The sequence below is a fragment of the Sus scrofa genome, chromosome 2, assembly GCF_054392235.1.
Source record: "Sus scrofa isolate SSC_HxYL_T2T_F1_AM1 chromosome 2, Sscrofa_HxYL_maternal_Yorkshire_Landrace_v2.0, whole genome shotgun sequence".
NCBI lineage: Eukaryota > Metazoa > Chordata > Mammalia > Artiodactyla > Suidae > Sus > Sus scrofa.
In genome coordinates, this window is record NC_139384.1 from 74,576,877 (window position 1) to 74,592,631 (window position 15,755).

The 15,755-nt window shown below is 41.5% G+C and overlaps 2 protein-coding genes across 20 annotated transcripts in view; both read right to left on the reverse strand.

The window, feature by feature from the left end:
* LOC100516420 (adhesion G protein-coupled receptor E2) overlaps positions 1 to 10,177 on the reverse strand; it is a 75,987-nt gene extending 65,810 nt beyond the window's left edge. For 8 of the 19 annotated variants that reach the window (XR_014837510.1, XR_014837509.1, XM_085012625.1 and 5 more), the window contains exons 1-4: positions 10,001 to 10,177; positions 4,867 to 4,920; positions 4,434 to 4,553; positions 858 to 1,013 (exon numbers count right to left, since the gene is read on the reverse strand). Coding sequence is in view for 15 of the 19 variants with exons in the window: in XM_085012625.1 (XP_084868751.1) it covers positions 858 to 1,013; positions 4,434 to 4,553; positions 4,867 to 4,920; positions 10,001 to 10,031 (361 nt within the window). In the remaining 4 variants the exon portion in view is untranslated. The remainder of the gene's footprint in view (positions 1 to 857; positions 1,014 to 4,433; positions 4,554 to 4,866; positions 4,921 to 10,000) is intronic. The other 11 variants (XR_014837512.1, XR_014837511.1, XM_085012626.1 and 8 more) reach the window with 2 other exon arrangements.
* Positions 10,178 to 11,138: 961 nt separating this feature from the next.
* The window catches only part of ZNF333 (zinc finger protein 333), a 32,931-nt gene continuing 28,314 nt past the window's right edge, over positions 11,139 to 15,755 (reverse strand). The window contains exon 13 of the mRNA XM_085012631.1: positions 11,139 to 13,387. Within this exon, the coding sequence (XP_084868757.1) occupies positions 13,097 to 13,387 (291 nt within the window). The 3' untranslated portion in view covers positions 11,139 to 13,096. The remainder of the gene's footprint in view (positions 13,388 to 15,755) is intronic.

Sequence of the window (15,755 nt, forward strand, 5' to 3'; positions counted from 1 at the left end):
GCCATCTGTCCCTGTAGATGCCTGAAGCCTGCCTGCTCCCCCTGGAAAGGAAGCAAAGCCTAGTGATGTGAGGAGATCAGGCTCCTCCTGGGTCCCTGGTGAGGGTTTAGACCAGGACATCTGTTCACTGAGCCCCCATACTGGGGCACATCCCCAGGGATGCACAACCTGGAGAAGGTACATTAGATCATAATGATTATAACTTTAAAAACCCAGAGTTCCCTGGTGGCACAGTGGGTTAAGGATCTGTCACTGCTGTGGCTCAGGTTGCTGCTGTGGCACAGGTTTGATCCCTGGCCTGGGAACTTCCACATGCTGTGTGCACAGCCAAAAAATAAATAAATAAAGTAAGGACAAAATAAATAAAATAAAATGCAAAAGCCATCACTGTTTTTTGTTTGTGATCTCAGATACCTTCCCAGCAATTCTATGAGGCAAGCACCATTGTCAGCCCCTTTTTACAGATAGGTAAACTGAGGCACAGAGAGGTGATTTAACTTGTCCAAGATCACACAGTTAACAAAACACAAAGCTACTTTTATCTGTATCTATGAAATATAGGGACTCTATAAAACACATACCCAAGATCACAATATTATCACATCTGATATGTTAACAATGACTTCTGAATAAGTACCCTCACCAGTGTCTTATACACACAGAAAAGCTAGGATTTGGGCCCTTGGCTCATGCACCCGCTCTCTGTGCAGGTGGGACAGGCACAAGCACATCTGTCCCAACTCAGACTTGAGTGCTACACCTGTAACCAAGCCCCTGGCCCCTGGATGCTTCAGGAATGATTCTGGTGACCCTAAACCTCATGTATGGAGAGGTAGAAGATGCAGGGTCATTCATACCTTGACAGGTGTTCTCACTCTCATTCCTGAACGTTGGTGCCCCAGAAGCAAGCTCATATCCTGGGGTGCAGATACAGTGGTAGCCCCTGTCCGTGTTCAGGCACTCTGCATTCTTTCCACAGGACACGGCCGCGGGTGGTGCACACTCATTGATATCTGGAACACAGCAGGGCAAAGGGTCATATCCTAAAGGCATGAGTTCCTTGAAGGCAGAGATCATCATTCCCTACTTGACTCCCTAAAACTGGTCCTGATGCATATTCCATGTTTTTTTGGTAAGAATTAGACTCTCGGGCAATACTGCTGAGGTTGGGCTGCAGCTGGAGCAAGCCACTCCTGAAGGTTGTGCAATCAGCTCTGCTCTTCTTGGCCCTCTGGCTGACACCCCAGGTTTAGACATGGCAAAGCGAGAGGTGGGTAGAAGCTCTGTATCCCCCTCGCCAGGCCTGAAAGAACAAACTGAGGCATAGACTCCACACTCCTGGACACCCAGCCCCTCCCTCTCTAGGAAGACAGGTTTATTTATTCCTTTATCTCTCCACCAGCATATCTTTTCCCTTTCTCTCTCTTTTTTTTTTTTTTTTATTTTCCCACTGTACAGCAAGGGGGTCAGGTTATCCTTACATGTATATATTACAAGTACATTTTTTCCCCCACCCTTTCTTCTGTTGCAACATGAGTATCTAGACATAGTTCTCAATGCTATTCAGCAGGATCTCCTTGTAAATCTATTCAAAGTTGTGTCTGATAAGCCCAAGCTCCCGATCCCTCCCACTCCCTCCCCCTCCCATCAGGCAGCCACAAGTCTCTTCTCCCAGTCCATGATTTTCTTTTCTGAGGAGATGTTCGTTTGTGCTGGATATTCGATTCCAGTTATAAGTGATATCATATGGTATTTGTCTTTGTCTTTCTGGCTCATTTCACTCAGGATGAGATTCTCTAGTTCCATTCATGTTGCTGCAAGTGGCATTATGTCATTCTTTTTTATGGCTGAGTAGTATTCCATTGTGGCTGAGTAGTATTCCGAATCCAATCATCTGTCAATGGACATTTGGGTCGTTTCCATGTCCTGGCTATTGTGAATAGTGCTGCAATGAACATGCGGGTGCACGTGTCTCTTTTAAGTAGAGCTTTGTCCGGATAGATGCCCAAGAGTGGGATTGCGGGGTCATAAGGAAGTTCTATGTATAGATTTCTAAGGTATCTCCAAACTGGTCTCCATAGTGGCTGTACCAGTTTACATTCCCACCAACAGTGCAGGAGGGTTCCCTTTTCTCCACAGCCCCTCCAGCACTTGTTCTTTGTGGATTTATTAATGATGGCCATTCTGACTGGTGTGAGGTGGTATCTCATGGTAGTTTTGATTTGCATTTCTCTTTTTTTTTTTTTTTTTTTTTTTTTTTTTTTTTTTTTTTTATTAAATTTTATTTTATTTTCCCACTGTACAGCAAGGGGGTCAGGTCATCCTTAGATGTATACATTACAATTACAGTTTTTCCCCCCACCATTTCTTCTGTTGCAACATGAGTATCTAGACATAGTTCTCAATGCTATTCAGCGGGATCTCCTTGTAAATCTATTCTACGTTGTGACTGATAAGCCCAAGCTCCCGATCCCTCCCACTCCCTCCCCCTCCCATCAGGCAACCACAAGTCTCTTCTCCAAGTCCATGATTGATTTTCTTTTCTGAGGAGATGTTCATTTGTGCTGGATATTAGATTCCAGTTATAAGTGATGTCATATGGTATTTGTCTTTGTCTTTCTGGCTCATTTCACTCAGTATGAGATTCTCTAGTTCCATCCATGTTGCTGCAAATGGCATGATGTCATCCTTTTTAATGGCTGAGTAGTATTCCATCGTGTATATATACCACATCTTCCGAATCCAATCCTCTGTCGATGGACATTTGGATTGTTTCCATGTCCTGGCTATTGTGAATAGTGCTGCAATGAACATGCGGGTGCATGTGTCTCTTTTAAGTAGAGCTTTGTCCGGATAGATGCCCAAGAGTGGGATTGCAGGGTCATATGGAAGTTCTATGTATAGATTTCTAAGGTATCTCCAAACTGTTCTCCATAGTGGCTGTACCAGTTTACATTCCCACCAACAGTGCAGGAGGGTTCCCTTTTCTCCACAGCCCCTCCAGCACTTGTTATTTGTGGATTTATTAATGATGGCCATTCTGACTGGTGTGAGGTGGTATCTCATGGTAGTTTTGATTTGCATTTCTCTTATAATCAGCGATGTTGGGCATTTTTTCATGTGTTTGTTGGCCATCTGTATATCTTCTTTGAAGAAATGTCTATTCAGGTCTTTTGCCCATTTTTCCATTGATCGATTGGTTTTTTTGCTGTTGGGTTGTATAAGTTGTTTATATATTCTAGAGATTAAGCCCTTGTCGGTTGCATCATTTGAAACTGTTTTCTCCCATTCTGTAAGCTGTCTTTTTGTTTTCTTTTGGGTTTCCTTTGCTGTGCAAAAGCTTTTCAGTTTGATGAGGTCCCATGGGTTTACTTTTGCTCTAGTTTCTATTGCTTTGGGAGACTGACCTGAGAAAATATTCATGATGTTGATGTCAGAGAGTGTTTTGCCTATGTTTTCTTCTAGGAGTTTGATGGTGTCCTGTCGTATATTTAAGTCTTGTATCCATTTTGAGTTTATTTTTGTGCATGGTGTGAGGGTGTGTTCTAGTTTCATTGCTTTGCATGCAGCTGTCCAGGTTTCCCAGCAATGCTTGCTGAATAGACTTTCTTTTTCCCATTTTATGTTCTTGCCTCCCTTGTCAAAGATTAATTGACCATAGGTGTCAGGGTTTATTTCCAGGTTCTCTATTCTGTTCCATTGGTCTGTCTCTCTGTTTTGATACGAGTACCACACTGTTTTGATGACTGTGGCTTTGTAGTATTTCTTGAAGTCTGGGAGAATTATGCCTCCTGCTTGGTTTTTGTTTCTCAGGATGGCTTTGGCGATTCTGGGTCTTTTGTGGTTCCATATAAATGTTTGGATTGTTTGTTCTAGTTCTGTGAAAAATGTCCTGGGTAATTGGATAGGGATTGCATTGAATCTGTAGATTGCTTTGGGTAGTATGGCCATTTTTACAATATTGATTTTCCCAATCCAGGAACATGGAATATCTTTCCATTTCTTTACATCTTCTTTGATTTCTTTGATTAAAGTTTTATAGTTCTCGGCATATAGGTCCTTTACCTCTTTGGTCAGGTGTATTCCGAGGTATTTGATTTTGTGAGGTACAATTTTAAAAGGTATCGTGTTTTTGTATTCCTTTTCTAATGTTTCATTGCTGGTATACAGAAATGCAACTGACTTCTGAATGTTAATCTTATATCTTGCTACTTTGCTGAATTTATTAATCAGTTCAAGTAGTTTTGGGGTTGAGTCCTTAGGGTTTTCTAGGTATAGTATCATGTCATCTGCATACAGTGACTTTTTTTTTGTTCTTGATGCTTGTCTGAGGACAAAGGCTTAGGCCCCCAATCGACACCCATATCCCTCCTGCAATTGTGCTGTATCCCACAATCTCTGCTTGTCCCTCCACTACCCCTAGGTCACTGTACCATCACAACTGTCCGAGGGGCTAGTGAAGACCTCCCCAGATGAAGCACTGAATCCCGGAAGGCAGCGGCAGGCAGTGCTGTTGACACATGAGGAGTTTGGAGGGCACCACCGAGCACAGGCTGTGGGGACAGATGTAGCGACGGAGACCATGGTCAGAAGGCTCAAGGAAGGAAAGAAAACAGCTGGCAGCGGGGGTGCAAGAGCAGAGGAAGGGAGGGAGAGAGGAGGGGAGCTGACTGCCATCAAAACAGGAAGCATTCAGAACATTCTGAGCATTCAGGGAAGAAGAAACTACTTCTCTATTCCCAGAAAACAATGTATGCACCTCACTTGCAAAATAAGCCTCCATTTTCCCCCTATTAATGAGAGGACCTGGACTCTGGCATGCACTCCCCAACTGCCCCACCAGTGGAGTTGGCTAGGCAGACTCACCTGTTGTGCTCTGGGCTGCAGGTCCCCATGGCAGCAGCAGCAGTACCAAGAGTCCTGGGCCAGAAAGACAGAGATAACAAGGATAGGAAAGGGGAGCTCCCATTTCAACCTTTTTCCACATGGCCGTAGCCTCCTGGGAAATGGGGCTCTGGCCCTGCAGCCCACCGTTTTCCAGCAGTGTCCCCATTTGCACAGAATCTGGGATTCAGCTTTTCTCCTCCATCTCCCAAGGGTCCCCAAGGAATCAGTCACTGACAGGCACAGCCTTTGTGGAACCTCGTTTGCTACATGTAAGGGGACAGAATGTGTACAGACAGCTGATGACTGGGACACATCTTAGAAACTCCAACTTCTCCCAAAGGAGGAATTATATCTGAAGGAGAAGGTCCTCATATTGGTGTGCCTTTGCCCATACCCAGGTTCTTGGTTCTCTGGCAATGGCAGAAATCTGCTTTGAGGATTTCCCTCCAGGATCACTCCTCCTGTTTAAGGCAACATGTTTCAGAGCATACAACAAGAGCATGGGTATTGGAGTCAGATGGCCCAAAATCTGAGCCCTAGCTTACAGTATCTGCAGGACATTGATCCATGGAATTGAGAGACAGGGAGTTGAGGACAGGTGAGTATTAGAACTAAGGCACCTGCAGGTAGAGCCACGACCTCCTGGTTGAGTGGCTTCTCCAGGTGCTTTACAAATGAGCTCATGGCCCTGCTATAGTGCATAGAGGGTGCAATTTTCCCCTTGATTTCCAGTCCTTCCCTAAGAAAGGAGTCACTGACAGTAGTAGGCTTTGTGGTATGAAACCGCTATGGGTGTAAAGGGATGGAATCTACCCCATGGCTTCTCTGGTGCTTTACAAATGAGCTCCTGGCCCTGCTATAGTGCATAGGGGGCACAACTTTCCCCTTGATTTCCAGTCCTTCCCTAAGAAAGGAGTCACTGACAGCAGTAGGCTTTGTGGTATGAAACCACTATGGGTGTCAAGGGATGGAATCTACCCCACAGGCAATGACCAGTCTCCCCTATCAAGGGCTGTCATCCCAGTCAAGTGACCGCTATGAAAATCTGCTCAGATCTGTGTGCTTTTACAGGATATTTCTTGGGTAACAGGGGGAAAAAAACAATTCTTCTTCCAGACTTCCACCATTTTAACATTGTGTAAGGTGATAGAGGACCCTGGTGGACAATTCAGAATTGGATATGCTCAAATGTGCATCCAAACTTCCACCTGGTGGCCACACAGCCTTGGGAATACCACCTATCCTTTGAATCACAATTTCCCCAGTTCAAAATGAGTACAGTGGTCATGATAATAGGATGAGATTTATTTCGGTTGTAGATGAGTGAAAACTAATAGGGGGTTAGCACAATACCTGGCAAAGAGTAAACAGTCTACATGTCTGCTAAAGAGAAAGAAGAAACAAGAGAAGGTGTGGGATGGAAATACTATAAAACTGGATTGTGATGATCATTGCACAACTATAAATATAATAAATTCATTGATTAATAAAAAATAAATAATAATAATAACATAAAACTCAAAAATAAAGAAAATGAAATGAATGGATAAAGATATGGTACATATATACAATGGAATATTACTGAGCCATAAAAAAGAATTAAATAATGCCATTTGCAGCAACATGGATGGACCTAGAGGTTCTCATAATAAGCAAAGTCAGAAAGAGAAAGACGAATATGGTATCACTCATATGTGGAATCTAAAATATGACACAATTGATATCTACAAAACAGAATCAGACTCAGACATAGAGAACAGACTTGTGCTTGCCGAGGGGGAGGGGCTGTGAGGGGGAGAGAGAGTGGAAGTTTAGGGATAGCAGATGCAAACTATTATATATAGAATAGATAAGCAACAAACTGTTATACATAGGATGAATACAATAGGGAAATATATTAAATATTCTGTAATAAACCATAATGGAAAGGTATATATATATGTATATGTTTGTATAACTGAGTCATTTTGTTATACAGAAGAAATCAACACCTCTTTGTAAATCAACTATACTTCAATAACTTTTTTAAAAAAGAAGAAGAAAATGAGGAACAGAGATTCTCTCCTGTTCCTGTATTACAGACTTATTACCTAAGACATACTTGCATCTGGATCAGACTCCAGGCTCAGGCAGAATTACATGCTCACCTTGGTTCTCTCAGGGTCAGAGTCCCAGACTTCCACTCTTCACTCTTTGCCCAAGAAATGTTCCTTTTCTCTTGGGGCTCGGTCCAGTGGTAAAGAGAACCAGGCTCCAGGGCCAGATCGCCTGAGACCAAACCCAGAGTGGATCTGCCCCTTAGGAAATTTGCTTAGGCCTCCCATGCCTCAGATGCCCCACCAACTATGTCCCTTCCACTTTCTAAAGAGTGGCATCCAAAGCAGGATCAAATGGATGATATTACAGCCTAACATTCCATATATATGAATAAAATAATTCAATCTTCTGAATAAATTGTAGACATGCACACCTAAAAGTGTAAATATCTTGAAGAAACAAATTTTTCTCTCCATTTCTGTTCCGTTGGGGGGATGGGCGGGTACATGCCTGCAGCATGCAGAAGTTCCCAGGCTAGGATTGAAAGCCACCCACAGCAGCAATGCTGTGTGCAATGACAATGCCAGATCCTTTTTTTTTTTTTTTTTTTTGTCTTTTTGCCATTTCTTGGGCCACTCCCATGGCATATGGAGGTTCCCAGGCTAGGGGTCGATTCAGAGCTGTAGCTACCAGCCTACACCAGAGCCACAGCAACGCAGGATCCAAGCCATGTCTGCAACCTACACCACAGCTCATGGCAACGCCAGATCGTCAACCCACTGAGCAAGGGCAGGGATCGAACCTGCAACCTCATGGATCCTAGTCAGATTTGTTATCCACTGCGCCATGATGGGAACTCCAGACAATGCCAGATCCTTAATCTGCTGTGCCACAAAGGAACTCCTGCTCTCCCAGTTTTTAATGGCCCATGGCATTTTGGACCTTAGACCCTCCAAAATGTGCCCAGCTTTAAAAAAAAAAAAAAAAAAGCATGTTCCACAAATAAAATGATAAGAAATCTGGGTATTTTTATAAACCAGAAATAAATTACAACCAATGAGGACGACATATAAGAAACACCTAACCAAATGTATACATAGATATAGATATATGACTGGGTCACTTTGCTGTACAGCAGAAATTTAGAGAACATTTTAAATCAAATATAGTTTTAAAAAAATAAATAAATAAGATTTTATTATAGTAAAAAAAAAAAAAGACACCTAACCTACTAGGTAACAGGTATTATCCTAAACATTGAAAGAAATAGACTAATTGGAATTAAGCTGACCTCACTGATACTGGTTTTTAGTAATTCACTGTTATTGGATTCAAATCATTCCATGACCTACACAAAGCCTAAGACTAAAGGACAATGTTTTTCTTTAGCACATCAGAGTTTTTAGAGTTTGGGCTATGAACTCATCTAAAAAAAAAAAAGCATATAAGTGGTGAGATGGTTAATTTTATGTGTCAATTTGCCTCAACCAAGCAACCAGATATTTGGTCAAACACTAGTCTACATGTTGCTGCAAAGGTGTTTTAGATGAGTTGACATTTAAATCAGTACATTTGAATAAACATATTACCCTCCATAATCCAGTGGGCCTCATCCAATCACTTGAAGACCTTAGAGAAAAAAAAAAATGACCTCCTCCAAGGAAGAGAAATTCTAAAAGATATATGCACCCCTATGTTCACTGCAGCACTATTCACCATAGCCAAGACATGGAAACAACCTAAATGCCCATCGACAGATGAATGGATTAAGAAGATGTAGGGAGTTCCCGTCGTGGCGCAGTGGTTAACGAATCCGACTAGGAACCATGAGGTTGCGGGTTCGAGCCCTGCCCTTGCTCAGTGGGTTAACGATCCGGTGTTGCCATGAGCTGTGGTGTAGGTTGCAGACGCAGCTCGGATCCCGCATTGCTGTGGCTCTGGCGTAGGCCGGTGGCTACAGCTCCGATTCAACCCCTAGCCTGGGAACCTCCATATGCCACGGGAGCGGCCCAAGAAATAGCAACAACAACAACAAAAAAGACAAAAGACAAAAAAAAAAAAAAAGAAGAAGATGTAGTACATCTTTTATGGCTGAATACCACTCAGCCATAAAAAAGAACAAAATAATGCCATTTGCAGCAACATGGATGCAACAAGAGATTCTCATACTAAGTGAAGTGAGTCAGAAATAGAAAGACAAACACCATGTGATATCACTTATACATGGAATCTAATATATGGCACAAATGAACCTATCTACAGAAAAGAAACAAACTCATGGACATGGACAACAGACTTGTGTTTGCCAAGGGGGAGGGGGAGGGAATGGGATGTACTGGGAGTTTGGGGTTAGTAGATGCAAACTATTGCATTTAGAATGGATAAGCAACGAGATCCTGCTGTATAGCACAGGGAACTATCTCTAATCACTTGTGATGGAACATGATGGAGATTAATGTGAGAAAAAGGGTATGTATATATATATATACACACATATATATGTACAACTTGGTGCACAGCAGAAATTGACAGAATATTGAAAAGCAACTGTAATAAAAAAAAATTTAAGCTGGTAAAATAAGTAAGAAAATTCTGCTTACAGATAGCCTTCAGACTTGAGATGCAACATCAAGCTCTTCCTGGGTTTCCAGCCTTCCTGCCTCAGATCTTTGAACTTTCCAATCTCCACAATCTCATGAACTAGTTCCTTAAATTAATCCCTTTCTCTCTCTCTCTCTCTCTCTCTCTCTCTCTCTCTCTCTCTCTCTCTCTATATATATATATATATATATATATATATATATATATATACATACCCCACTGGTTATGTTTCTCTGGAGAACTTGGACTAATACACATGGCAAAATAAGACATCTTTGTTAAAGTCCCCAACTTTCTACTTTGAGAACTTAATATAATGGCGTTAATGACCTTCTTAAAACTCCTTTCCTGCTCTCCCTTTCAGAGATAGTGGGGAAGCCAGAGAAAAATAATAGCCAGAAGTAAAGCAAAGAACAGAGAAAATTCTCACACTGGGTGAATAGTCCCAGATAGCTTTAATTATAATTCTACCTACCTGGCAGAAACTTTAGATATCTGTTTCTCATGGTGCAGAGACCAGCGAGCTCAGCCGTGGAGGATGTCTTATCTCGGTCTGTGTGTTTTCAGTATGACTTGTGTTTTACATGAGCAAACAGGAAGTCATGGGCCTGGATGCTTTCTTCCCCCTCTTCTGCTGGATGTTTTCTTCTCTGTAACTTATAATTTACGAAGTATTACTTCTGTTTTTACTGCAAGCCTCCAAGAGGGTGGTTTTTATCTTTTTGATATAGGAAGACCCCCCTACATCAAACATGAAGAATTATTCCACTGATCTTTTTGCCCCTTTGAGGACCCTAGTTCAGAGTAAACAGCTTCTCTAATCATTACCTATTAAGAGATTTAAGTTTCTACTTTGAAATCAATGTAGATTAAGAAGAAGTTGCAAAACAATACAAAGAGGTTGTTTTCTTACAAAGGTTATCATTGCATGCAATGAGAGTCCAACATCTAAACCGAGAAACTGGCATTGGTACAAGGTGTGTGTATAATTCCATGTCATTTTATCACATGTGTCGATTCCTGTAACTATCACTGACATCTAGATACATAAATATTCCATCATCACAAAGGTCTCCCTCAAGTGAGTGTCTCAGGTTCCTAGCCAATAGCATCACTGTCAATAGGCTTGCTCCAACAGAATTCCAACCAACAAGCATGTGAATGAGCTTGGAAATGAAGCCTTTCCCAGTCAAGCCTTGAGATGAGACCACAGCTGCAGCCAACATATTGACAGAAGCTTTGTGAGAATCTAACAAAATACTATAAATCAACTATACTTCAATCAAAATCAATAATAAATTAATAATTAATAATAATTAGTGTGTTGTTTTAGCCTGCTTGGGGGGGGGGATTTTTAATGCAGCCGTTAGTAACTAATACACACCATAACAGAATTCTCCTTGATAAGGCTCTAAACTACCTTTTCAACCTTATCTTGCCCTCCCCACCAGACCATGCTCCTCTCACACCTAGGTGTTGAAAAGCTAGGACTTATCGCACACTGTTCCTGTCTCAAGGAGGCTCCAACCCCAGCTAACAAATGATCCTTTCTATGTATTGCACAACAGAGAGGATATAACCAATATTTATAATAACTGTAAACAGACTGTAACTTTTTTAAATTATATATGATTTTTATTTTTCAAAAAAACTGATGAGTAAGCAGTACCCAGGAGCGTGGCTGCAGTGAGGTACATGACTCCATTTCCTTGACAAACCTCTATTTTTGGAGCTCATAACTCAACCATAGAAAAATACTTTGACACAGAATACAGACTTATAGTTGCCAAGAGGGAGGGGGAGTACGGGAGAGATACAGTGGGAGTTTGGGGTTAGCAGATGCAAACTATTATATGTAGAATGAATAAACAACAAGGTCCTACTGTATAGCACAGGGAACTCTATTCAATATCCTGTGATAAGCCATAACGGAAAAGACTATATATATGTGTGTACACATATATAAACTGAATCACTTTGCTGTACAGCAGAAATTAATACAACATTGTAAATCAACTATACTTCAAATTTTTTTAACAAAACTTAAACAAACAATACCATAAAAAAAGGATTTGCTGCTGAGGTGCAGTGGGTTGAGAATACAACTGCATCACCTTGGGTCACTGTGGGGTGTAGGTTCAATCCCCAGTTCAAAGTACTGTATTAAACGATCTGACCTTGCTGCAGCTGCAGGGTAGGTTGCAGCTGCAACTTGGATCCAATCCCTTGCCCAGGAACTTCCATATGCCTTGAGTGCAACCATCAAAAAAAAAAAAAAAAAAAAAAAAAACAGTGCAGTTCCCTAGTGGCACAACGGGTTAAGGATCAAGCATTGTCAACAATGTGGCTCAGGTCACCACTGTGGCTCAGGTCTCAGCGGAAATGCAGGTTTGATCCCTGGACTGGGAACTTCCGTAAACTGCAGGTGCAGCCAAAAAACAAAGAAATGTGCTTTGCATTTAACAACAACAAAAAGCCAAGCCTAAAAATTGGCTCTTTGATAAAGGAAAAAAAAAACACAAAACAAAAGTTGGCAAAGCTGAAAGCCCACTTTTGTCAGTCCTCCTCAGATTCAGCTGCTGGTGCAAGGGGGTTACCCACTGGGGGTGAGTTCCAGTGGGATACAGTAGGGAGAAAGGAATGAGTAGAGTGACGGTGTGGTAACTCAAACTGTGGGTCCCCCTAACTTTAGATCACCCATGTATTGGGTTGAAGTGTGTATTAGTCAGCTAGGACTGCCATAACAAAATAGCAAAGACTGAGTGGCTTAAACAACAGAAATTAATTTTCTCACAGTTCTAGAGGCTAGATGTCTAAGATTAAGGTGACAGCAGAGTTAGTTTCTGGTGAGAGCTCACTCCTTGACTTGCAAATGGCCACCTTTTTGGCATGTTTTCATGTGGCCTTTCCTCCAGGAATAGGCAGTCCTCATGTCTCTTTCTCTTCTTATAAGTACACCAGTCCTAGTAAATTACAACCCTGCCCTTATGACCTCATTTAATTGCCTCTTTAAAGGCTCTATCTCCAAATACATTCTTACTGGGGGCGAGGGCTTCAACATATGCAGTTAGAGGGGGACACAGCTCAGTCCATAACAATAGTATCCTTTGAAAAATTCATGTCTACTCCAAATATCAGAATGATACCTTATTTGAAAATAGGGAACTGAGAGTTCCCATCGTGGTTCAGTGGAAACAAATCTGACTAGCATACATGAGGATGCAGGTTCGATTCCTGTCCTTACTCAGTGGGTTAAGGATCCAGCATTGCCATGAGCTATAGTGTAGGTCGCAGATGTGGCTCAGATCTAGCGTTGCTGTGGCTGTGGCATAGGCCAGCAGCTACAGCATCTATTCAACCTCTAGCCTGAGAACCTCCATACGCCCTGGGTGTGGCCCTAAAAATACAAAAATAAAAAAGGAAAATAGGGAACTGGAGTTCACATTGTGGCTCAGCAGTAACAAACCCAACCAGTATCCATGAGGATGTGGGTTGGATCCCTGGCCTCGCTCGGTGGATTAAGGATTCCACGTGGCTGTGGCTGTAGTAGGCCAGCAGCTACAGTTCTGATTCAATCCCTAGCCTGGGAAATTCCATATGCCACAGGTGCAGGTAGAAAGGAAGGAAGGAAGGAAGGAAGGAAGGAAGGAAGGAAGGAAAGAAAATAGGGAACTGGAGTTCTGATTCTGGTGCAGTGGGGTAATGATCCAGCTTGTCTCTGTGATGACACCAGTTCAATCCCGAGCCCAATGCAGTGGATTAAGGATCCAGTGTTACTGCAGCTGTGGCACAGGTCACAGCTGTGGCTTGGATTCCATCCCTGGCCTAGAAGCTTCCATATGCCCATATGCCATGGATGAAGCTGAAAAAGAAAAAGAATAATAAGAGACATTTCATGTGTAATTATTGAAGGATCTCTAGAAGAAATCATCCTAGATTAACCAGGTGGGCCTTAAATCCATTGACTGGTGTCCTTGTAAGAAAAGTAGAGGATACAGTGAGACATGGAAAGGGGAATAAGGCCATGTGAAGGGAGAGGCTGAATTTGGAGTGATGTGGGCCACAAGCCAGTGACATCTGGAGCCACCAGAAGCTGGACTAGACAAGGGAGGATTCTCTCCTAGAGCTTTCAGAGAGAGTGTGTTCTGCAACGTTTTGATCCCAGACTTCCAGAAGGGAACTCTGAGAGAATAAATGTCTGTTGTTGAAAGCCACCAAGTCTGTGATAATTTGTTATACCAGCCACAGCGAACTAATACCACCTGAAACTTGGACGCAAAGTTTAACTTGGATACAAAGATAAACTTCTTAATATAGATACAGGATCTGAAACCAGCCTCCTTGGGTTTAAACCCAGTTCCATCACCACTTACTATATGTGTGTCCTTAAGCAAGTTACTGAGCTTTCCGTTGCTTCAATTTTCTATCCATAAAATTGGGATAATAGCAGTTCCCACTATGGTTCAGTGGATTAAAAACACAACTATAGCTGCTAGGGTCACTGCAGAGGTGCAGATTTCACCCCCAGCCTGATGCAGTGGGTTAAAGGATCTGGCAATTCAATGCCTGGTCCAGGAACTTCCATATACTGCAGGTGCAAGCCATAAAAAGAAAAAAAAGGAGACAATAACAGCACTTGCCACACAGGCTGTTGTATGAATTAAATGAGTAATACTCATAAGCTACTTAGTAGAGTAACTATTACACAGTAGGTGCACAATAAGTGTTAGTAGCATTAATACACTAATACAGTTATTATGGTTTGGAATCAGCTTTTTAATTATGAATGAAACCAAGTATGACTGGATTTATATACAATAATCTATTCCAATTTTGTCAAGATTGAAATTCAAAATTCCTCAAGTAATTTATTTTCCCTTTTCACATTATGCTCTTTCCTAAAATATGATACCTAGAGTAGGAAATAAATGAGTTCTGGTATCATATATGTGATTTTACATAGTGATTTACATCATGAATTCTTGGGTGTATTCTATGCAAGTATCTACCCTTTCAACACTGTGAAGTCACTAGTTTTGCTTTCTACTTCCTTTACAATCTCCATAGCATTTTAAGCCAATATTTATTTATTTATTCATTCATTCATTCATTCATTCATTCGTTTTCAGATTCCTTTCCACTATGGTTTGTTACAAGATATTGAATATAGGTTCCTATGTTATACAGTATTATCTTATTGTTTACTTCTTTTATATATAGTAGTTTGTATCTATTAATCTCTAACTCCTAATTTATCCCTCCCCTCATCTTTACCCTTTGGTGACCATAAGTTTGTTTTCTATGTCTGTGAGTTTATTTCTGTTTTGTCAGTTCACTCGTATCAGTTATTTAGATTTCACATATAAGTGATACCATATGATATTTATATTTCTCTGTCTTACTTCACTTAGTATGATAATCTCTAGGTCCATTCATGTTGCTGCAAATGTAGGCCAATGTTTTATATGCAGAAGTTGCCCATCAAACATGGCCACTAGTCAGAAATTGTATTTCCCATGACAAACTAATAAGAACTGAGGCCACATAAGTGATCAATATTTCCCCACAATTAGGGAAAATATTAAAGCATATATTGAGCACCTATATACTCACCATGCACCAAAGAGAAAAAAACAATAAACTGAAGTTGGCATTTCAAGGAAGTCTTCCTCCATTCCATACTATTGCACTTGAAATCATCCAATGATCCACAAAGAGCAAACAGATTAACCACATCAGATCTCCCTTAACACATTTGGGGAGCGTGAGGTCATAGATCTATGGAATGTAACCCAAATCAATAATCCCATGGGTAGAAAAATAAAAAATGCCATTTAAGCTCCAAGTCTCTCCCCTGACAAAAGTGTCAGCCTCTTATCTCTAAGAAAGTATAAAAATAAAATCTTAAAAATCTTATTTTGAGGAGTTCCCATCGTGGCGCAGTGGTTAACGAATCCGACTAGGAACCATGAGGTTGCGGGTTCAGTCCCTTCCCTTGCTCAGTGGGTTAACAATCCGGCGTTGCCGTGAGCTGTGGTGTAGGTTGCAGACGCGGCTCGGATCCCGCGTTGCTGTGGCTCTGGCGTAGGCTGGTGGCTACAGCTCCGATTCAACCCCTAGCCTGGGAACCTCCATATGCCGCGGGAGCGGCCCAAGAAATAGCAACAACAACAACAAAAAAAAAGACAAAAAGACAAAAAAAAAATCTTATTTTGCAAATATATTCATCT